The 24,536-nt window shown below is 40.4% G+C and overlaps 1 protein-coding gene across 1 annotated transcript in view; it reads left to right on the top strand.

Annotated features, from left to right (window-relative positions):
* The window catches only part of HSD17B4 (hydroxysteroid 17-beta dehydrogenase 4), a 321,488-nt gene that overhangs the window by 170,313 nt on the left and 126,639 nt on the right, over positions 1 to 24,536 (top strand). The window contains exons 14-15 of the mRNA XM_075836285.1: positions 2,437 to 2,488; positions 22,755 to 22,826. Coding sequence (XP_075692400.1) covers positions 2,437 to 2,488; positions 22,755 to 22,826 — 124 coding nt within the window. The remainder of the gene's footprint in view (positions 1 to 2,436; positions 2,489 to 22,754; positions 22,827 to 24,536) is intronic.

Below are 24,536 nucleotides of genomic sequence, written 5' to 3'. Positions count from 1 at the left end.
GTCAATGAATAATAAAAAAGTTATGGTTGCTGAAGGGCAGAGAGGCAAAAACTGAAAAATGTAGCTGGTCATTAAGGCCTTTTCAGGCCCGGTCATTAAGGGGTATGGGGGAGATTTATCTAAACTGCTATAAAGGAAAAGTGGAGTAGTTCCCCAGAGCAATCAATTAGGGTGCTGCTTTCATTTTTCAAAGGGCTGCTGAAAAATGAGAAGTGGAATCTGATTGGTTGCTATGGGCAACTATTTCATATTTTGAATTTGGTAAAGTTACAACTTGGTTGTTAGTAACCAAACACAGGTAAAGGAATATAGCATTATCACAAATGTGGTAGTATACCGTTCTCTCCCGCTGACCGTTGGATACAAACACCTAGGACATCTAGATAGGAGTCATGGTAACAATCTTACAAAATATTAACCGCAGATTACTCACTCTTCTGTTGACCTGGTAATCAGGCTTGGTTCAGGCCTCCAACTATGTGCAGAAGGTGTGTGTGTTTTCAGGAAGAAGAAATGGAAGACCACCTTCTGGTGACCACCCTGAGATGAGACTCCTCTCAGGAGACCCACTAGTGTTGGTGAATAGTTTCTTCGCTCAGTTCTTCTCCTTTCTCTCTTAGATGTCCATCTTTCCAGTCTTTCTGTAGATGGCCGTATCTACTCTACAATAAACCAGTTACACATCTAAAATGTCAGTTATTTATCAAGGAGAGTTGGGAAATGTAGTACTTCCAGTACCGTTCACCAATGACTGGCCACATCAGTGCCCGTTCTCCATAAACTTATTATAGGTGTTACATATTGTTGCAGCTTATATAGAAAAAGTCAAAACATTTTTTTAGAGATCCGTAAGAAAAAAACGAATTCCCTATCACAAATAAGTTTGTTGTGACATGGAGTGTTTTGCCAGTAAAAAAAAAAATCACTGGGAAAGACTGATTGTAGCAAACTAATTAGAAAGATTTTGTTTCTGGCAAGATTGGTTATAATTTATAAATGGATCTCAAAAGGTTTCCCACAGGAAGTAGAATGGCACCATAAGGTGAATAGAGTGGTGCTTTTCGATAGATCATATTACTTGACGCGAAGTAAGGAGGAAGGGGATTTAAAAATTTTTTTTATAAGGTCTGGAACAGACGGATAGTGAAACTATCCCCTGAACATAAAAAGACCTTAGGGCTGGTTTAAAATGTGTTAGTGGCTGTTTGAGGAGTAATGCATTTTGTTTTTGTTTTTTCTCTCTACTCTCCCTACGCAATAGAACATTTTATGTATCTATTGTTTTCCGGCAAATACAGAATTCATTTGATCTGTATGCATCAGTATTGTAAAGGTTGCTTTTCAATCAATTCTAAATGGCACAGGAACCAGAGTAACCAGTTGCCGAGGGTATACTACGGATGTAACCATCTTTATCTTGACTCTGATAACTTGCTGCAGCGTGATATCACACAACAAAAGCCATTAAAAAAGTCAAGATAAAGGATCTTGCCACTATTTATTTAATGCATTAAAAGTCTAGGTAACGACGGCTACATCTGTAACTTCAAAAACAAGGGTGGATGCATTGTGGTTAGCGTTTCAGTCCTGGATATTATTTTATGTATTGACATTCATTCCTGTTTCTTTCCTATAGACATGGACAACTCTGCGTTGTCAGGTTCTGTGAATGGCTCTTTAATTGTCTGCACTGCAGCATCCCGAAATGTAGGGAAGAAACACAAGGAAGGGCTGACAGCAGCAGAGAGATAAGGAAATTGAAGCTTTGCGGAGGGGCCAGAAAACTCATTGTTTAAGCACGTGGCAGCTGAGCAGTTTTGCTAGTCTGAGGCTGGGTTCACACGAGCACATTAACGTCCGTAATGGACGGACGTATTTCGGCCGGAAGTCCCGGACCGAACTCAGTGCAGGGAGCCGGGCTCCTAGCATCATAGTTATGTACGACGCTAGGAGTCCCTGCCTCTCCGTGGAACGACTGTCCCATACTGAAAACATGATTACAGTACGGGACAGTTGTCCTGCAGAGAGGCAGGGACTCCTAGCATCGTACATAACTATAATGCTAGGAGCCCGGCTCCCTGCACTGAGTTCGGTCCGGGACTTCCGGCCGAAATACGTCCGTCCATTACGGACGTTCATGTGCTCGTGTGAACCCAGCCTTACAAAAAAGTATAAAGTGTATACTCCCAATGGAGCAATAGTAAAAAAAAAGTTACAGATATAGGTTCTTTAGACCATTTACAATGGCCTTTAATATAAGCACAAAGAAGTCTTTGAGAAGAACATAATACACATTCCATCATTGTTTACTGGACACGAAGACATTTAAGGTTGTTTTATGCTCATTAAGTAACCAATATAAACTCAGAATGATCTCTGTCTTAATAAAGTTGTACTAAACCTTCTTGTAACTTCTGTAATCTATTTTATACCTAGGTTCTTCATGGGGAACAATATCTTGAACTGTATAAACCAATTCCGACATCCGGTAAGAGTTTAGATATGAAGTAGATACTTAGTTTACTTCCACTCTGCCTCCTAACTTGAAGTGTAACTAAACTTTTCTAAAACGTTTGATATGTCATAGTGACATGTCAGAAGATTTGAGCAGTGGGGGATCCAAGCACTGAGACCCCATTATCGCCAAAACAAAGTGGCAGAATCGCTAGGGTGAGTGCTGTGCCGCTTAGTTTTTAAACCGCTTTCCTCGGAAAGGCGAGCGAGCGGTGTACGCACTCAGGTTTGCAGTGCTCGGACCCCACTGATCAAAACTTCTGACATTGTCAAAAGTTTTATGAAACTTTAGTTACGCATTAACCCTTTAAGGACCGATCTCATTTTTTTGCCTTCAGGACCAGACGCATTTTTTCAAATCTGACCTGTCATTTTATGTGGCAATAACTCTGCAATGCTTTTGCCTATCCAAGTGACTCTGAGATTTTCTCGTGACATATCGTACTTTATGCTGGTGGAAAAATTTGGTCAATTCATTGCTTATTTGTGAAAAACGCCAAAATGTAACGAAAATGTGCAAAAATTTGGATTTTTCTAATTTTAAATGTATCTGCTTGTAAAACAGATAGTAATGCCACACAAAATAGTTAAGATTTCAAATATTCCATATGTCTACTTTATATTTGCGTAGTTTTTTTGAACTTTATTTTTCTAGGAAGTTACAAGGCTTAGAACTTTAGCAGCAATTTCTCACATTTTCAAGAAAATGTCAAAAGGCTATTTTTCCAGTTCAGTTCTGAAGGGGCTTTTAAGGCCATATGTACTAGATAGACCCCAGAGATCACCCCATTTTAAAAACTGCACCTCTCAAAGTATTCAAAACCGCATTCAAAAAGTTTCTTACCCCTTTAGGCCTTTGTCAGGAATTAAAGCAAAGGAGAGGGGAGATTTACAAATTTTAATTTTTTTTGCCGAAATACATTTTTAATACATTTTTTTTCTGTAACACAAAAGGTTTTACCAGAGAAACGCAACTCCATATTTATTGCTCAGATTCTACAGATTTAGGAAATATCCCATATGTGGCCCTAGTGACAGGTCTCAGAAGCAAAGGAGCACCTAAATGATTTTGTGGCCTTCTTTATTTAGAATATATTTTAGGTACCATATCAGGTTTGAAGAGGTCGTGTGGGGCCAAAACAGTGGAAACTCCCCAAAAGTGAAATGGTTTTGGAAACTACACACCTCAAGGAATTTATCTAGGGGTATAGTTAGCATCTTGACCCCACAGGTCTTTTGCTATATTTATTGGAGTTTGTCTGTGAAAATTTTCTGAAAAAATATAAATTTTTTCAAGGAATAAAGAATAAAAAGCACCCCAAAACTTGTAAAGCGATTTCTCCCAATTATGGCAATACCCCATATGTGGTAATAAACTGCTATCTGGACCCACGGAAGAGCTCAGAAGGGAAGGAGCGCCATTTGGATTTTGGAGCGCAGATTTTGCTGGATTGGTTTTCAGTGCCATGTCGCGTTTGCAATGCCCTGGAGGGACAAACAGTGGAAACCCCCCAAAAGTGACACCATTTTGGAAACTACACCCCTCAAGGAATTTTTCTAGGGGTATAGTTAGCATTTTGACCCACAGTTTTTTTTGCTGAATTTAGTGCAATTAGACCGTGAAAATGAAAATCTACTTTTTTTTTTCTGGAAAAACATAGAAATGTTTAATTTTTACAATGAATAAAGGAGAAAAAGAACCCGAAAATTTGTAAAGCAATTTTCCGTAATATGGCAATATGCCATATGTGGTAATACACTGCTGTTTTGATCCATGGCAGGACTCAGAAGGGAAGGGGCAATATTTGGCTTTTGGAGCTCAAATTTAGCTGGAATAGCTTTTGGGTGTCATGTCGCATTTGCAAAGCCCCATAGGTACCAAAATAGTGGAAACACCCCAAAACTAACCCCATTTTTGAAATGACACCCCTTAAGGAATCTTTATAGGGGTATAGGGAGCATTTAGACCCTACGAGTATTTTTCAGAATTTATTAGAATTAGGATGTGAAAATGAATTTCAACGTTTTTTTCCACAAAAATGTTGATATTTTTTTTTTCTTCATTTTTACAAAGGATAAAGGAGAAAACACCCCAACATTTGTAAAGCAATTTCTCCCAAGTATGGCAATACCCGACGTGGTCATAATTTTTTTTTCATTAGACATTAATTAACCCTTTCAGGACTGATACATTTTTTTTTTGCTTTTTCATTTTAGTTTTTCTATACCCGCTTTCCAAGAGCCATAACTTTTTTTTTATTTTTCCGTCATAGTGGTTTGAGGGCTTATTTTTTGTGGGACGAGCTGTAGTTTTTATTGGTACATACAACCTTGTGAAAACTTTTTTTATTACATTTACGTTTTAAATGATCTATCTTTTAGTTATTGTGAGTTAAATAATGTATATTGTAATAGTTCGGACTTTTAGTGATACCAGTTTTGTTTATTTTTTTATTTTTTACATTACTTTAGAGGAAAAATGGGAAAGGGTTTTTTTTTTTTTGTACTTTAAATATATTCGATTATTTTTTTTCACTAATAACTTATTTTTATTTTTTTTACACATTTTATTAGTCCCCCTAGGGGACTTGAACCAGTGATCATTAGATCGCTGGTATAATGCATTGCATTACTAATGTATTGCAGTATAATGTACTTTTTGCAGTCTCCTGTAACTGTGCGAACCTGTTCCTGTCCGTTAGTCCCGAGTGTCAGCTGTAATACACAGCTGACACCTGCAGCATATGGAACGGGCTCAGTGCATGAGCCCGCTCCATATATAACCCCCCCGCACCACGACATGCTATTAAGTCGTGGTGTGTGAAGGGGTTAATGCTCAACGGATGGTGCAAAGTGAAAATTTTAATTTTCCACTGATATGCCATTTTAATGCACAATGTGTTGTGCCCAGTTTGCGCCACTGAAGACAAATACCTCATACAATGTGGAGCGGGTCCTCCCGAGGTATAAAATGTTGTGAATGTGGACGTAAGCTGGTGTTCGGGCACACTCTAGGGCTCAGAAGCGAGTAAGTGCCATTTTGGAGCGCAGATTTTGCTTGGTAATAGTTCTGTTTGGGGTTTTGCTGGTATTTCCGTTCATAATTTTGGAGCATATGTTAGGCTCTGTTCACATCAGCGTTGGGGTCCTGTTCTGACATTCCGTCTGAGGTTTCCGTCAGAACGGGACCCTGATCAGACACAAACTGACACCGACGGAAACCGGAGGTTTCCGTTTCCATCACCATTGATTTTGTCAGGTCCGTATTTCACACCGAATAACCACCTCTGTAAATTGAAAGCTGAAGGCATGCCTGGAAAGAAGTACACCACACAGACAAATGTCGGTAGACATCTTTTCCCTCAGTCAGCCAGGAGGAAGACTGAAACTTTTATTCAGAACAAAGAAACACACAGAAAAAAAACCCTCCCTAGGGATGTGGGAGTGCCCAAGCTCCCACCGCTTCTCAGCTGCAAATTCTTCTGTACACTCTTCTTGCATTCCAGGGGGCGGTGTCTTCCATAGGTGTGTCCGACATGAACAAAGAACTTGTTATATATATCAGTATATTACACAAAGAACTGAAATATATATACATATGTGTGAAGATAATGTTTTTCAAACAATATACATGGCAATGATCCCTGACAATTTCAATGGCGACGAAGCCGGTGCCCGTGGTTTCCATTTCTCTTTCGTGCACCGGACCCGTCGTTTTGCCGGAAGCAATAGCTTGGTACCATTGCTTCCGGCAAAACAACGGGTCCGCTGCACAAACTGAAGCCACAGGCACCGGCTCCGTCACCATTGAAATCAATGGTGATGGAAACGGAAACCTGGTGTCCGTTTGTGTCTGCTCAGGGTCCCGTTCTGACGGAAACCTCCAACGGAACGTCCGAACGGGACCCCAACGCAGATGTGAACAGAGCCTAACATGGGCAGAGTACATCAGGGCATAAGAGGGTATAATAATGCGGTAAATAATAATTCATAGATATGTGGCCAGTGTCGCACTGATAAATGGTGCCCAATCTTATCCGCTTTTGGAACGCTCTGCACAATTTCTGTCGCTATATTCTGAGAGCCAGAACTTTTTTTTTTTTTTTTCACCAGAGCTGTGTGAGGGCTTATTTGTTGCGTTATCTGTAGTTTTCATTGGTACAATTTTAGGGTACATGTGTTTTTGTTTTTTTTTGGCAAGCAAGGTGACAAAAAAACATAAATTCTGACCATGTTTTTTTGTCTTGTTTTTTTGTTTTGTTTTATTACTATAAGGCTATGTTCACACAGTTTTTTTGACGCGGAAACCGTGCCGCAAAACTCGTCAAAAATGGCCCGAAAATGCCTCTCATTGATTTCAATGGGAGGCGGGGGAGATTTTCTCCCGCGAGCAGTAAAACCGCCTCGCGGGAGAAAGAAGGGACATGCCCTATCTTCGGGCGTTTACGCCTCTCACTTCCCATTGACTTCAATGGGAGGCAGAGAAGGCATATTTCGAGGTGTTTTATGCCTGCAGCGCTCAACTAAAAACGGCGCGAAAATTTTCGCTGCGTGCAGGGAGGGGAAAATCTGCCTCAAACTTCCAAACGGAATTTTGAGGCAGAAATTCCGCCTGCAAAAAACTCAGTGTGAACATAGCCTACTAAAAGACTTCTTATTATTGGGAAAAAAAAATTTGGGGTTTTTGTAACTTATTTTTACGCTTTTATAGAAACATTTTTGTTATTTCTTTTTTATTTTTTTTAACTTGTTTTACTTGAAGACCTGCAGCACTGATAGCTGCTATAATACATTACACTACCTAGGTAATGTAATGTATTATAAACGGTCAGTGTGATGCTGAGAGTCACACTCACAGGAAGCCTATGAGGACCAGCCTCTGGCTGGTCCTCATAGGCTTCCGTGCATGGCAGACCCGGATGCCGTTGTATGGCCTCCAGTTTTGCCATTACAACCGACGGCAGCAGCCGCAATCGGTACCCGGGAAAGTTTGTTGTGGCAACAAACTTTCCAGTTTGTTATAGCAACAAACGTTCCAGTTTGTTGCTACAACAAACTTTCCCTGCAATCACATTATCGGGACCTGAATCAATCAGGTCCCGATCTTGTCTAAGAGACCAGAGGCAGGGGTTAACAGCGCGATCCGGGTGTCAGCTCTACTCTGAGACACCCGGATCACGCTTTTAACACCCACTGTGAATTCATGTCGGTGCTGCACAGAGCCCAGCAAGCGCCGACGTGAATTTACTGTGGACGGTCGGGAAGCGGTTAAGGACTATGCAGTAGGTGTCTTATTGACGCCATTAACTTTCTCAAGAACAATATAGATATAAGACCACACACAAATACTATGGTTGTGCACTGCGTGCATGCCCGGTAATCCATGGTTATATTATTCATCACCATCGGACAGTTTTTCTTGCATTGTGATACCCTCTCTTTTTTGCAAATAAATATTGGATTGAAAAATTCCACTTTGAAAACAATTAGGTGGATAGTATGTCAAAAGATTAGCGGTTAAATAACATTTTTAGAGTGAGCTGTGGGTCCATCTTTGAATAGCTCCTGACCCCTTCCTGCCTTGGCTGAGGTATTTAGATAATGGGCTAGGACAGTAAACTGAATCTTTGTCCCGGATGAAGGAAAGGCTAGCTATGACTCCAAATATGCCTCTATTATCCACAGAGAAAATTGTTTTAGTCTCCTACATCATGGCTGCATGAATGGAGTTGCTATTGATGAGGAGGAGCAGAATTTAATGCTCTGTGTGCGACGAGCAGCCGTGATACTCCTTTATCATCTAAGTTGATGTAAACTGATCCAACTGCAAAGCGATTGTTGAGCATAGAGAACGTGCTGAATTTTTAATGTAAATAATCCTCGATGTGAGTCTTATAGGAATGAATGGAGAAACAGACTTCCTGTTCACACGAGATGCTGCGCGACAGTTGGAGAGTCTTATTGCTGGTCACCTGACACAGCTGAGGACTAGAAGGGAGTGGATTACTCACAAATACAGCCACCGGTAAGAACCTTACCTTCACCACAATTCACATAATGTGCCTTTCCAATGGGCCAGAGAACAAAAAAATTGTGGGAATGCTTCTTTACCTCAGATGACCATAACCGACAATGTCACGGCCATGTGATGTTCCATCCACACGGCCGGGCCATGATTGGCTGTCATGGTCATATGACATGACTTCTGTATGTGTCGTGATTGGCAAGGAGCAGGCCAAGTTGGAAACCCTAAAAGAAAGACGTTACACTTCATGAGGTTGACTCTAGCTCATTGAGGAAATTACTTTTCTTTGAAAACTGGCCCCAGTAGGTAAAAAAGACAAGTGTCACTGTGAAAGTAGCATACATAACATTGAAAGACATGGAAAAAGTATCGGGGGAGGAGAGAGCAGATATGTTTTTTTGTTTAGTCACTCAGGTGCATACAGTTAGTCTATAATAAGACATGCCCTAAAACTGTGGAAGAGAATTGGCCGCTGGAACGCCGCTCATCCCAGTAAGGGACTAGTTTGAGTCTGGTCCGTATGTGAACTAGTGGATGTATGTGCACAGTCTCTTTAAAAACAAAGTTACAGATCACATTAAAGGGGAGTGCACAGTAGTGAGTGGCTCAGGTGGCTATGAGGGGCTTACACAAGGTTGACCCTGAGATTCCACAATCTTCCTGTGAAGTGTCAAGTATATGAAGAAATGTAGTTCTGCTTTAGGGTTTCCACACTTAAGTTGAAGTTTGAGTCTATTTTAGCCATTTATTGGACTATGGTTGTTTTCCAGTCTTTGGTTCTTATTCTTTGGGACTGAATCTGTTTTGGTGCTGCAGGAAGAGAGAATTGTTGCTGCAGTCCCTCTTATTGATCACTGTTACTGTGAAAGTACAAATCATTTCCTCTAGATGTTAGTTTAGAAGAACCTGGAGCTCATTGTCAGTGAGTCCAATATTGGCTAATTTTGATCTATGGCCTTACCCTAAAAGCTGTATAATAAAGTTCCTTTGTATAATGGATTATGTGAATGAAGATGGAATACGTCTATGTGAGTGACTCAGGGGTTGTCCCAGTATTAAATTTTGCAATATAATTCAGCATTAAAAATGTGCACGTCCTCCTACTGAGCTTGAATGAGGGAGGACCTACATGCTCCGTTCCACTCTCCAACTGCCACCAGCCAAAAGAAAATGCCTTCTCTGCAGTGGAAAGGACATGCCCCCTGAACTGCCAGCCTGAAGAAAATCTAGCAGATCCATGGATCCATGTAAGATACAGGGCTGGTTCTAGCTTTGTTAAATCGAGTGCATGACCATCTCTTTCTATGTTTGATTTTCTTTTTTTTTTAGTGTGTACGTTGGGAGAGCTCCCTGTGTACAAGCTAAATGGGTCCGTAGAGTGTGCTTTTGGCCCCTTTTGGACTGGAATACGTCAGTATACTATATTTTGAAGGATAGAATAGCGTAGTTGACTACGCTAATGCGTCCTGAGGTATCCCGCAAAAAACATGGGAGCCTATGTGTGATGAATGCCACTGTTTGGCATCCGTCACAGGTATACGTTAAATGTATACGTTATAAAAACTTCTCCTTTTGCCGTAGTCCCCGAGAAGAGCATCCGGTTATGCTCAAATTGGGGATTCCGGATACGCTCCTGACATCACTGTCCATATATGGGCAGTGACATCAGGATCTTTCCCAGTGCCAGAGTCCCCGACAGATGCTGATTTCTACATTATGGGGGTGCTGTATCCGTGTAAACTTACAGTTTAATCGTTGCAGCGCTCGCCATACGCTCTCAGATTATTCATGAGCTGCCGCTAACTCCACCACTGAGTGACAGTTTTTTCCCATTTGCTGTGGTTTACAAAAACGAATGCACCTGGAATCAACTCATAACGCTAAAATAATCTGTCACTGCCATATGCAGCCATCAGTGAAGGCAGCAAAAAGGTACTGACACATGCTCTTTAAGGTCTTACATAAAATGCATTGTTGTAATTTTTCTTGTTTTTTACCATACCCAAAAGTAATATTTACATTTGAGAATAGATACAAATAAAGTATCTAGATTAAACAATAGCGACGAGGGCCAAAGCTAGTTTATCTCCCAAACTAGGACAATAAAATAAGAAAAGACAGAGGGTGAGGGTCTTATCCCTTTTAACAAAAACTACTAAAAAGGCAACTTTTCTATTCCTTGCACCTTTCTAGCATATATTTGATCTCGTACTGGAAAAATATTTGGCTAATAAAGACAATAAATACAGATAAACTCTGCACAGTGTTTTTTCTTTTGTCCTGAAACGGTCAAGCAAGGAAATGCTTTATTTATTTTAAGCTGACTCTCTGTGGGCACTGTGGTGAGCTTACTGTGGGTAAATGGATTTTCTCCTCAAGTGTCATAAGGACTTTATACGAGACATAAACTGAATTCATCATTTTTTAAGAAGCCTTTAAAAATAAAATGCAAGTCTCCTGTGAAGAGCCCTACTTAGGAAGCTGTTGCTATTTCTTCAGGTCTGCAGCAGTTTTCATGTGCTTCCCAAGTGATGTGTATGTGTTAAATATTCACTTTGAGAACACCTTAGAGACTCATTTATGTGATCAGCACAATTTCAAGGTTGCACTTTAAAATGTTCTATTTATGACCTTGAAATGGTGGAAAGGGTAACAGTTGTTATGGGTTACTCTGCATTTTACATACTTAATGACGATGTGGATTCTTTCAAATGTCATTCGTTTTGTTTCTTCTTTAGCCCTAAGTTGCACATTATTCACCAATACAAATTGACCAAAGAATAAACTGGCCAACTAATTCATATTAATTAATATACACAAAAGTATAAGGGCACCTACACATTACACCTATAGGAGCTTTTATGACCTCTCATTCTAAATCCATAGGCATTTAATATGGAGTTGTTCCACTCTTTGCAGATAAACAAGCTTCACTCTTCTGGATAGGATTTCTACAACATTTCAGAGTGTCTCTGGGAATATTTGCCAATTCAACCAGAAGGGCGTTTGTGAGGTCAGGCGTTGGTTTTGGACCCAAGGGTCTGGCATGCAATCTACATTCTGGTTCATACTAAAGGTGTTGGATGGGGTTGAGGTCAGTCCAGTTCTTTCACACCAGACTCTCCCCACCATGCCTTTATGGACCTTGTATGTGCACTAGAGCACAGTCACGCTGAAACAGAAAAGAGACTTCCCCAAACTATTCCTACAAAGTTGGAAGCATAAAATTGTCCAAAATCTGTTGGTATGTCTGCGCATTAAGATTTTCCATCACTGGAACTAAGGGGCCTAGACTGGCAACCCCTGAGCAACATAGAATGAAGGTAGATAATGGTGGAGGATTTTCGTCGGCACTGCTCTTAGATACCAATAACTAAGCAGTTTTGTTTAAAAGATCATTTCTTTGGTCAGGTACATAAAACCTATTAGCTACGTGTTTCGGGGTTGAACCAACCTCTTCCTCAGGCTTGCACACTAAATATGGTGGGTCTAACAAAAACTGGGATTACTGTATTTTTTGGACTATAAGACACACTTTTTAGCAGGAATAAATCTGTGCCAGACCCCCGTGACCGCTCTTATAACCCCTTCCCAACACATGACTTGCCGGCACATCGAGGAGGGGGGGTGATGTTTGGAGCGGACTTACGCGTGGAGCCCGCCTGCTACACTTCAGGTGTCAGCTGTGTTTTACAGCTGACCCACTGCTATAACGGCCAGGAACCCTTTTCCTGGCCTTTTAACTAGTTAAATGGGTTTTCCCATGAGAAACACTCCAGGATATGTCAGAAATGTCCGTTGCGGGTCCCACCTCTTTGACCCGCACCTACTTCTAGAACGGGGCCCCCTAAACCCCGTTGTAGCTTTTTGTTCTGACGCTGTCTCCCGGCCACTTACTGATTACATGGTTGAGAGTTACGGAAACATTGTAACTTGCCGAGCTATGCTGTTTCTGTAACTCTCATGGTAGTGAAAGGCAGTTATGGAAGCAGCGCAGCATGCGAGTTACGCTGTTTCTGTTAGTCCGACCATGTAATCAGTGAGTTGCCGGGAGGCAGCGTGAGAACAAAAAGCTAGAACGGGGTTTGGGGGGGGGGGTGTGGGACCCGCATCTATCTGACATTTATGACATATCCTGTGGATATCCAAAGAAGTAGTAGGACAACAGCACACGTCTTCAAATCATCAAAGTGGTTTTATTGTCAAGACATCCACAAACGACAAGCAACGTTTCGACCCATAGTGAGTGAAGGGTCTTTGTCAAGCCTAACATTATGTCTAAAAACATCGTTATAAATGGGTGAATACAAATGATCACATGGCCCATTCCAACCAGTGAACATCGTGAATCTGGTCTCCCAGGTGATGTTCACTGGTTGGAATGGGCCATGTGATCATTTGTATTCACCCATTTATAACGATGTTTTTAGACATAATGTTAGGCTTGACAAAGACCCTTCACTCACTATGGGTCGAAACGTTGCTTGTCGTTTGTGGATGTCTTGACAATAAAACCACTTTGATGATTTGAAGACGTGTGCTGTTGTCCTACTACTTCTTTGGATATACATCGTGCTGGAGTGGGTTTGCCTGGCTTGACAGCGTGCACCGCACCATACTCGGGACTAGTGCTGCTTCAAAAATCTCCTTTTTTCTGATATCCTGTGGATATGTCATAAATGTCCCTCATGGGAAAACCCCATGCCATGGTCAATAGCGACTACGGCATTTAAACCGCTAAGAGGGGACGGCCCCCTCTGACGGTCCAACGGGCCTCCCCTGCAATGCCATTGGGGGGTGCCGATGGTTGTCATGGCAGCCCATGGGCCTAATGAAGGCCCCCAGGTCTGCTTTCTCTGGTAGGGCTTAGCAGGAGCCTATAAAAATGACAACCTACTGCAATACATTTGTATTCCAGTGTATTGTACCAGCGATCTAACGATTGCTGGTTCAAGTCCCCTGGGGGAAGTAATAAAATGTGTAAAAAAAAAAAACTTTGTTTCAGGAGTGTAAAAAAAATAAAATAAAAAAAAATAAATTGGTATCGCTGCGTCCGTAAAAGTCTGAACTAATACAATATACCATTATTTAAGTCGCACGGCAAACGTCGTAAAAAAACAAATTAAAACACAAATTGTTTGTTTTTTTGGTCACCTTGGCGCTAAAAAAAAAAATTCAATTAACAAAAAATCGTATGTACCAAAAAAATACTGCGAAAAAAAACTACAGCTCGTCCCGTGAAAAATAACCCCGTATACCGCTCAATCGATGAAAAACTATAAAAGTTATGGCGCTCAGAATGTGGTGAAACAAATAGTTTTTTCTTTTGTAAAAGTAGTAAAATATGAAGACATTTTTTTCTATTTTCTGTTGCCTAAAACCTGGGTGCGTCTGCCAGGTGAGTCTTCTAGTCCGAAAAATACGTTCTATACACGGGTTCATCTAAGAATAAACGCCCAAATGCAAATTGAAGTTCAGGTTAGAGTTCCAACGCTATCATCAGTGAAGAAAATCTATCTACACATTTAAAAGAGAAAACCACAATATTACCCTATGAAGCGAGGTTTCCCAACCCCTGAAAAACAATAGCATTATCACTCCTCCACCTCCTTTACAGTTGGCACATTGCAGTCAGGCAGGTAACATTCTCCTTGCATTGGTCAAACCCAGACTCTTCCATCAGTCTGCCAGATAGAGAAGTGGAATTAGTCACTCCACAGAACACGTTTCTTCTGCTCCATAGTCCAGTGGTGGCGTTCTTTACACCACTCCATCCAACGCTTGGCATTTTGATATAAAGCTTGCATGCATCTGCTCGGCCATAAATACCCATACCACGAAGCTCCCAGGGCACCGTTTTTGTGCTCATGTTAATGCAAGAGTAGGTGTGGAACTCTGTAGTTAAGCCAGCAGAGCGTTGGCGACTTTTATGCACTATGCACATCCGTACCCTGCGACCCCGCTCTAACATTATGTGGTCCGCCACTTTGTGACTGAGTTGCCGTGTTTCTTAAACGCTCTCACTTTACAATAATAAACCTGACAGTTAATCTGGGAATATCTAGGAGGGAAGAAATTTCACTGACTGACTTGTTGCAACAGTGGTATCCTATTACATTATCAGGCTGGAATTCAGGGAGCTCTTAAAGAGGCTCTGTCACCAGATTTTGCAACCCCTATCTGCTATTGCAGCAGATCGGCGCTGCAATGTAGATTACAGTAAAGTTTTTATTTTTAAAAAACGAGCATTTTTGGCCAAGTTATGACCATTTTTGTATTTATGCAAATGAGGCTTTCTAAAGTCCAACTGGGCGTGTTTAAAGTAAAAGTCCAAGTGGGCGTGTATTATGTGCGTACATCGGGGCGTGTTTACTTCTTTTACTAGCTGGGCGTTCTGACGAGAAGTATCATCCACTTCTCTTCAGAACGCCCAGCTTCTGGCAGTGCAGACACAGCCGTGTTCTCGAGAGATCACGCTGTGACGTCACTTCCCCAAGTCCTGCATCGTGTCGGACGAGCGAGGACACATCGGCACCAGAGGCTACAGATGATTCTGCAGCAGCATCGGCGTTTGCAGGTAAGTCGATGTAGCTACTTACCTGCAAACGCTGATGCTGCTGCAGAATCAACTGTAGCCTCTGGTGCCGATGTGGCCGACACGATGCAGGACCTGGGGCAGGAAGTGAGTGACGTCACAGCGTGATCTCTCGAGAACACGCTGTGTGACTGTGCACTGCCAGAAGCTGGGTGTTAACGAACAGAAGTGGATGATGCTGATTCGTCAGCATCATACACTCCCATTCCTAACGCCCAGCTAGTAAAAGAAGTAAACACGCCCAGATGTAATACACGCCCAGTTGTACTTTTACTGTAAACACGCCCAGTTGTACTTTTGCAAGCCTCATTTGCATAAATACAAAAATGGTCATAACTTGGCCAAAAATGCTCGTTTTTTAAAAATAAAAACGTTACTCTTATCTCCATTGCAGCGCCGATCTGCTGCAATAGCAGATAGGGGTTGCAAAATCTGGTGACAGAGCCTCTAAGAACGTCTCATTCTTTCACAAATGTTTGTAAAGGCGACTGCATGGCTAGTGCTGGATTTTATACCCCTGTGGCAATGGGACAGAATGAAACGTCTGGATTTAATGATGAAGAGGTGTCCCAATACTTCTGTACATATAGTGTATCTGTTGGCACATTGGTAGCATTTATTTTTTTTTTTTTAATCTTTTCTAAGGACTCTGCAAAACCTGTTTGGGAATATTATTTCACTAGACATGTTTCCATCTCTTAATATTTTGGTTGCTGCATTAATGTAGATAAAGGGTACCGTTGTGTGCCAAGGCCGAAAATGTAATATTACAAAAGCATTGTATAAGGGTACATTCATGTGGGTAATCTAATTGCATTGCCATCCTCCTAACCAACTGTACAGTAAGTTTTATTAACCTGTACTGATCACAATGGCTAATCTCCATGACAGACACAAAGAATAGGCAATAAAGCATTGATAGAAGAGGTGAAATCGAGAAATAACTGTAGACTGTGTTCAGTACTGCAGTGATCTCACCCATGGCTACTTCGAGCTGTGGAAGAAAAACGATGAAGATGGATCATCCAGGTGTGAGCTGTGTCCTAATCGAGGTTTTTTTTTAATAGCTGCTCCATGTCCTTATCCATAACTCTGCATTCATTTTTGAAATGATCAAGTTATTAATAAATTAATTCCTAACTGACTTTAAGACCAGGTGTTTTGCTGTTCTAAGGTAGTTGTTAACCTTCTGCCACGTTCTCGGTAAATGTTCTCTGGAACCTTTGTAGTCACAAATCTGTTATTTATTAAGGATACACTGGGTTGTCCTTATTACATGTTACTATTCGGTATCTTACTCTCAAATTGGTATTAATGAGCTGAGGGCATTAGGGCCATTAAAGGGTTTTTACGGTTTTATGTAAATAAAACTAAAAGGGATATTCTCAAGATTAACCTTTATGGGATATCCACGGGATATGCCATAAATGTCTAATAGATGCGTGTCCCGGAGCTGCCATAAAATTGTATCCACTTCTCAGATGAGAGTAGGACTAGATATATACAGGTTTTCTGCCTCTGGATGTAAACAAGCGTGTTCTTATTCACAAATAAAAAAGCATACAGTTGGGTCCAGAAGTATTTGGTACATTGACCATTTTCATAATTTAACCTCTACATTCCACGCAATGGATCTCACACACAGCGATGAAGATTGAAGTGTAGACCTTCAGCTTTAATTCAAAGGATTTAACATAAATATTGCATTAATCACTTATGAATTCCAGCCATTTTTACATAATCCCTTTATTTTCTCAGGCTCCAAAGTAATTGGATGATTGACTGATAAGCATTTTCATGGCCAGGTGTTGCCCCCTCTCCCCCTCTATTCATGACAAATTAAGTAAATAAAAGCTTAGTAAGATCTCGAATTAACACCTCTTTGGACCGTATAACGTAAGTGGAGCTGTTCACCTAGTAGGCCTAGTTCACATGCAGTTTTTTTGCAGGCAGAAGATTCTGCCTGGAAAAATCTGCTCCAGTTTTTTTTTACCACACGCGTTTTTTTGCTGTTTTTTTTTTTTGCCGCGTTTAAGAGGTCGGCTAATAACCCTAAACATACTGCGAAAGCAACCCAAGAGCTTATTAAGGCAAAGAAATGCAATATTCTTCAATGAACCAGCCAGTCACTTGACCTTCACCTGATAGAGCATGCTGTTCACTTCCTTAAGAAAAAATGAAGCCAGAAAGACAAACAAACAAGCCGGAACTGAAGGCAGCTGTGGTAAGGCCTGACAAAGCATCTCAACGGAGGAAACTATGTATTTTGTGATGGCCATAGTTTCTAGACTTTAGTCAATCATTATATATTATATATTTTTGTAATTGTTAGGCCCCATGCACAGGGCCGTGCCCGTAATCACGGCCCGCGATTGCTGGCACGACCAGCTGCTGTCGGCTGCTCGCATTTTCGAGCCCTGCTCCCATACAAGGTATGTTTTTCGACCCGTAAAACATAAAAAAAACGGACCTGTTCCATAATTCCCGGCACAGTTCTACGGCACAGACACCCATCCGTAGTGATATGGAAAGTTGTCCGCAGCAAATTGAATGGGCCCATAATTACGGACTGTAATCGCTAGTAAAATATATCTGTAATTCATAAACTGTTCATAAACTGTTAATGCAATATTTTTGTGGTAGTCTACAGTTTAAATTATTAGTTTTGTGTACCTGTCCAAATGTTTCTGGACCCAGCTGTATGTCTTAAAAAAGGGTGAGGTATTGAAATACAAAGTATAGGATAAAATGTAATGTTTTATTTATGGACTGAAGAATCTCACTATTTGCATAAAACTGGGAAACACGCTTTTTAAAGCGATTTGTCTGACATTATAGGCTACATACAGTTTTTTGTATACACATTGCATTACAAATCTTATACTGATCTAGAGTTATAGGCTGTATTGTAGTCAAGAGCTGCATTATGCAAGCTTCAGAGCTGAAATCCCCCCTCCCCAACTATTCCTTGCCTGCTTTGTCTGCACAGAGCTTGCTCTGATTTACATTCTGGGAAGTGCAGTCTTAACACCAAGTACTGTAGAGAAATCTAATACAGGAAAAACAAGTTCTAGGATGACGGCTAAATGGTCAGTTTAACTGGTGTCTGACAAAAAAAAGCTTTTTGACTGTTTCCAATGACAACCAGCAGGATGGTGAATGCCGCTCTGAGATATAATACTGGTTGTAACTCAATATCCGAAAAATAAATAGGAAAAGACGTTTGTGGCAGAATGACTATATTTACATTCACATAAATTGTTAACTCTGAAAACGACAAAGTTTTTAAGCAGTCTCTTGTGCTTTTAAGTTTATTTTAGAGTTTTTGTTTACAATTCGAGACAGGTTAATTTGAAAGTCTATTCTGTAAATCCTTTCCAATGTACATTTTATCTCTCCGTTGTCTCAATCATTGCTAATAACCATCCTTATCTGCTGTGTGAATGCAGGCTGGTGACGTATGCAATCTCTCTGAAATAATTTCATCTGTCCTTATGTGCGATATTGAATTTTCTGCCAGTAGAGTAAATGGTTAACCAATCTCTTATGAATTTATTTTATATTGGCATAATTATAAGGTCAAGATTAGAAGTTGTTTTAATTACACCTTGAAGAAAAATTGCATTGATTTAATCAACCGTTGACTTGAGATGTATGCAGAACCAGGCTCGATGGCATCTGCAGCTCAACTTCCATCAATTTATTGGAATGGGAATTTTACATTTCACTAATGCTCCGATATTGAATGGTTTGTTATTAACTCTTTGCTTCACAATAAGATATATTAATTTTCCTAAACAGACGTTGGGGAACACAAAGACTCGTGTTGGATTTTAACATACCCAATAAGTGGTCTTCCTGGGAGATGAGCTCTGCCAGTGGTGTATGGTAGCAACTTATCTTTGACCGTTATAATGCACACTTGCCTAACCTGGCTTGCCTGTTTAATGGGAGTGACTGGGAAATAGCTGTTTGGCCAGTTATCTCTTGGGTATGGCCATTTTAGGGTGACCGTCTAGTAAAAAATTGCCTTTAAGGGGTTATCCCACCACAGCAACTTATCAACTATCCATTGGATATGTGATAAGTATTTGATGGCTGTGACTCCCACCGATCAAGAGAACGGGGTTCCCAAGTCCCATCGATGAGCACAGCAGCGGTCACGCATTTGCACTGCTGCACCATACATTCTCTCTGAGATTACTGTAGATAGTCGAGCACAGCAATTGGTTGTCTCCGACCGTTCCATAGAGAATGAATGATGCAACAGTGCATATGTGCGACTACCACACCATTCATTTAAGGGACTCGGGACCCCCGTTCCCTTGATCAGTGGTGGGACCCCCAGCCATCAAACACTTATCACCTTTCGTGTGGATAGGTGATAAGTTGTTGTGGTGGGATAACCCCCTTAGACATCTGTTTCCTCATAGGACATCTACTGGTGCAGATCTCTTCTTTGGCACTTCTGGTGGCTGCCATTGCTAAAAAATGATGCCAAGGCTTTAGACTACCCTTTGCACATAGTGGAACTATGTGTGCACTGGTAGTCTGAGAACTTCCTAGCAGCTCCCAGTGTCTAGGCTCTATTGATGCCAGCACATTATGCTGACTCAGCCTTCCCTTGCCCCCTGCTCTCTGTGTGAGGGGTCTCTTTCCTTTTCTTAGGTACTGCAGCTCTTTAGAGGATGAGGGGACTAGCTGATGCAGCACCACCTAATACAGACCACAGCTGCTGCAGAAGCTTATGCAAATCACTATTAGGCTGGGTTCACACGACCTATTTTCAGGCGTAAATGAGGCGTTTTACGCCTCGAATTACGCCTGAAAACACGGCTCCAATACGTCGGCAAACATCTGCCCATTCATTTCAATGGGTTTGCCGATGTACTGTGCCGATGACCTGTAATTTTACGCGTCGCTGTCAAAAGACGGCGCGTGAAATAACAGCCTCGTCAAAGAAGTGCAGGACACTTCTTGGGACGTAATTTGAGCCGTTTTTCATTGACGTCCATGAAGAACAGCTCCAAATTAAGTCCGTAATGGACGCCTCGCAAAACGCGAGTACGAGGAATTACGTCTGAAATTCAGGAGCTGTTTTCTCCTGAAAACAGCTCCGTAATGTCAGCTGTAATTGACGTTATCGTGTGCACATACCCTTAAAATAGCGGAAGCAAAAAAAACAGGAGGATTTACCTTAGATTGAGATTATAGTGATTTATATCATGTAGAGCGTCCGTATAGAAGGCTAGCCGGTACATAAACATGGACTGCTACTTGATGCAGAGAGAACTAATAAACCTGTCTCCAGTGAAAGACACAGGAGTGCATCAATCTAGGATGATCATATGTTCTTACAGTTATGAAATTTCCTTTAAGGCCCTCCATCTACTGCCTGAACAAGCAGAAAGGAAGGAAAATGGTAGCCATTTGGGGGATCCATGGTAAAAGTGGGTAAAGACAATACAACATAACTTATAATTAATTACCCACACACACCAACACTAGAACAAAAAAGTGATTTTGAACTTGACTTAAATCAGAAATGTTGCATAGAGACTTCGGTGGGTGACTATCCTAGTCTCCTGCCAGTTTGCACATGCCATCAACATTTTCACATGGATTTCTATTGGAAAGATAGCTGTCAGTATCTAGCAACGGACAGAAGAATATACAGTAAATCAAAAATGTTGTTTTCATATAGGAAGGTAAAGATATATACAAAAAAATATATACAAGCTGGCTGTATGTGTAGACCTAGCATAACCCATAGCAACCCATTAATAATTAGTTTCTGTACAATAGATATAACCTTTAAAACACAATAATATTTGGTAAACATATGCTGTCACACATATATATATATATATATATATATATATATATGTGTGTATATATAATATCTCTCTATTTCATGTAGCAGACAATAACAATCTTAACGGTTTCTGTTGACTTGCGATGTGCAGGTAGCACAGGTTGGTTTATTTATAATTTTATTGTTGGCAAGACCTCCGTTTTAATTAACTGCCATATAGTTTGAATGAACTGCCTTAAAGGGGTTATCCAGTTTCAGAAAATTCATTTTTTTGTATAATTTAATGTTGTACAATTTTCCTATATACTTTATGCATTCCTCATGGTTTTTAAGATTTTTGCTTGCTGTTATTCAGTAGGAATATTTGTTTACTTCTAGTGGCTAAAATTCTGTCCATGGTCGTGTGATTGACACGTGCTGGGATTTTTAGTAGACACAGCTGTAATGCACATACTGTAAACGTAACGAGCCTTGCACCTGTGTGTCCATCACATGACCATGGACAGACCTTGAAGTAAACAATGAATGTTCCTACTGAATAATACCATGCTGGGATCTTCAAAACCATAAGAAATTATTACAGAAAACAGCAATTTTGCCACACTTTTTTGCGTCCTAAATTTACGCCGTTTACCGTGTGGTATAAATAACACTAACTTTATTCAGCGGGTTGTTACGGTTGCAATAATACCAAATTTATATAGATTTTGTATGTTTTACTACTTTTACACAGTAAATAATGTAGTAACCTTTATAGTTGGGGTCGTTAGGGACACGGCGATACCAAATATGTGTAACTTTTTTATTTATTTTTACTGTTTTTGTTAATAAAGCATTTTGTAAGGGGAAAAAGTGGGTTTTTCACTTTCCACTTTTTAATAAAGTTAATTAAAAAAAATCTTTTTCTTTTTTTACTAGTCCCACTAGGGGACTTAACTATGCGATCGTTTGATCACTTTTATAATACACTGCCATACTTCTGTATGGCAGTGTATTAGTGCCTGTCCTTTTAAAACGGACAGGCATCTGCTAGGTCATGCCATATAAACCACCGACAACTTGCAATCTTACCCAGCGTGTCAGTGGGATGAGAGGGAGCTCCCTCCCTCTCTGCAAAACCACTCCGATGCGGCGCTCGCTATTGAGCGCCGTATCGGAGGGTTTAAATGAGCGAGATCGATACTGATATCGATCTCGCCCGTTAGAGCAGGGAGATTCAATTGCTCCCTGCCCTATTTATTTATTCTGATGCAGCGCCGTAAAAAGGCTATTGCATCGGAATAAAGCCCGTTAGTGGCTGCTGTAAAAACACTATGGGCCGTCACTAACGGGTTAGAAGCCCTTTATCTGGTTTATGTGCAGAATGATTAATGTTTATTGGGTCTTTTTCAGGAAGTGTAATAAATAAGATCTTTTTCCACTGTTGTCCATTTCAGTTTTACGTCATGGAATTACACTTTACCTATTAAATTATCTGAGGAAGGATAACTTAACAATAGAGGTTTTACATTTGTAATGTCCTACATCAGGGCATACCTGCACGACAGAACACTTTTGATAAGGGCTTAAAAGTTTGTCAACAAACTTGCCAGTTACGTCAATTTGTGAAGTATTTTTTTTTTTTTTTTTTCTTGTACATTTTTCAGTAAAAGCTTTTATTAAAGTTTTATCATAGATTTGTAGGCTCAGCAAATCGGGGAAAAAATGTCCAGTGCTTTGTGGATTGCATAGCATTTTTTTCATTTTGCAAACCATTTCTATTTTTTCTTCTCTTTTTATATATTTTGCATTACTTATTTTTTCAGGAGAGGTGCGTTTAGAGGGCACAGTGGCAGACATAATGGACAAAGGCTCGGGTGCAGTCATTTTACTTGACGGTAAGTTCGGTATCTTACGGAGGGACGGATGAAATGGTTAATGACTCCTACTAGGAAATCAAATTTGTACTTTTAACCTGTTGGAACCTTGTTAGTTTTATTAGAGTACACATCTCCATACAGTTTGCTTTCACGGTGCTCCCTTTAATACAGAACTCTGTCAAAAGCATTTCACACCAAAGCAATTTGCAGTTAGAATTACTAGAAGCGTAGAAGGCATTCACATTTCTGATCGAAGTGAAGGTCGTTTCAGGCGGAAAAGAGAACAGTGGCGAGAATTACTAATGAGGAGAAGAGAGCAGAGGCTGCGCCCACATTATGGGGAAGTAATCTGTACATCAGACGTCTTCATATCCTCTGTTCTAAAACATTCTTAAATCTGACCGCATACATCCGTACCCAGTGTCGTCCCAGATTCATATTAAATAATCCACTCCAGCTTTAAAGGGACACTAAACCTGAAGACTTTATCTGCTATGTAGTAAGCAGCCAGGAGAGAGTAGTATACCACCGCAACCAAAACAGCTCATTGAGCATGCCCAAAGAGGTTGAGTTTCATTGTGGTGAAGATTTATTTTTTTTTTCTTTAAAAAAACTTCTGCAGTGAGGGGCATAGCTATGTATTTCCAGCATTTTTTTTATTTTATTTTTTTTTCAACCGAGCATGCACTATTCTTTCAGTTTTTGTTGTGTTTTTCTTGTAATAAGACATGCCTCTTAATTTACATGGAGCCACACCAATATTTGCTTTTCCCTCGGATTTCATGAGAATTTGTGATGAGAAAATGATGGCATTTCATGTCGTATTATTTTCTCCTAAAAGCAAATGTAGTTATACACGTCCGTTAAATCTGTACCACCAGTATTTATTTAGTGAGACTTGGTGCCCGTGCCAATAGCATTGCCCTGTGCATGGAGGCGGCATTAGATGGCACATGGGAGTCTGTTTAACCACTATGTAGAGAATCCATGTGCCCCCACACTGGCTCTGAACACATGGATTTAAGCCTCACCAACTACTGTTGATCGTCTTGTCTCGCTGTGTATGACTGTTTTTTTTATGGGTAATATTAAAGCTCTGCAGGCACATAGAGAACATAAAGTCATAACACAGGGCTATAGAAAGCGATGGCTGTATTTACATCATTGTTTTCACTATTTGAGCAACTGCAGTACATACTTTACTTTTATAGAGTGCTATATATCCATATAGGCATTCGTACATGTGTGCGTGTGAGATGTCCCTAAATTGAGAATTTATTCTGCTCACTAATGTGATTAGAATAGACAATTACAACATTAGGTATTCCATGAAGGAAGTCCATAAATCTACATTACTAATTAGATGTCGGGCCTTCGGATGGCAGCTCCCATGATGATTGGAATAATGGCTGCTTTATGTTAAATGTGTTCTTGTGTTTAGTGTGCTACGAATAACTGTGTTCGCATAAAGACACATTTATACATCTGTTCTTTCCTTCGTGCTGTTTCTTACTGATGCATTCTCATCAATGAATACCTTTTTATTTGGTGGTGTTATATTTTCGAGCTGGCCTTTTCAATCTCCAATTTCAAAAATCGAGTGATAAAATATTTTTATAACCGTACAGTTTACCATAATGAGTACACTTTTGGGTGATTGTCTGAAGGCTGGGAATTGAATTGTTTGAGAAATACATCAAACATTGCATATAAAAAAAATCACTAAAA

This window comes from Rhinoderma darwinii, chromosome 1, assembly GCF_050947455.1.
Source record: "Rhinoderma darwinii isolate aRhiDar2 chromosome 1, aRhiDar2.hap1, whole genome shotgun sequence".
Classification (NCBI taxonomy): Eukaryota; Metazoa; Chordata; class Amphibia; order Anura; family Rhinodermatidae; genus Rhinoderma; species Rhinoderma darwinii.
Note: the sequence above shows the minus strand (reverse complement) of the source record. Positions and strands in the feature narration are given on the sequence as shown.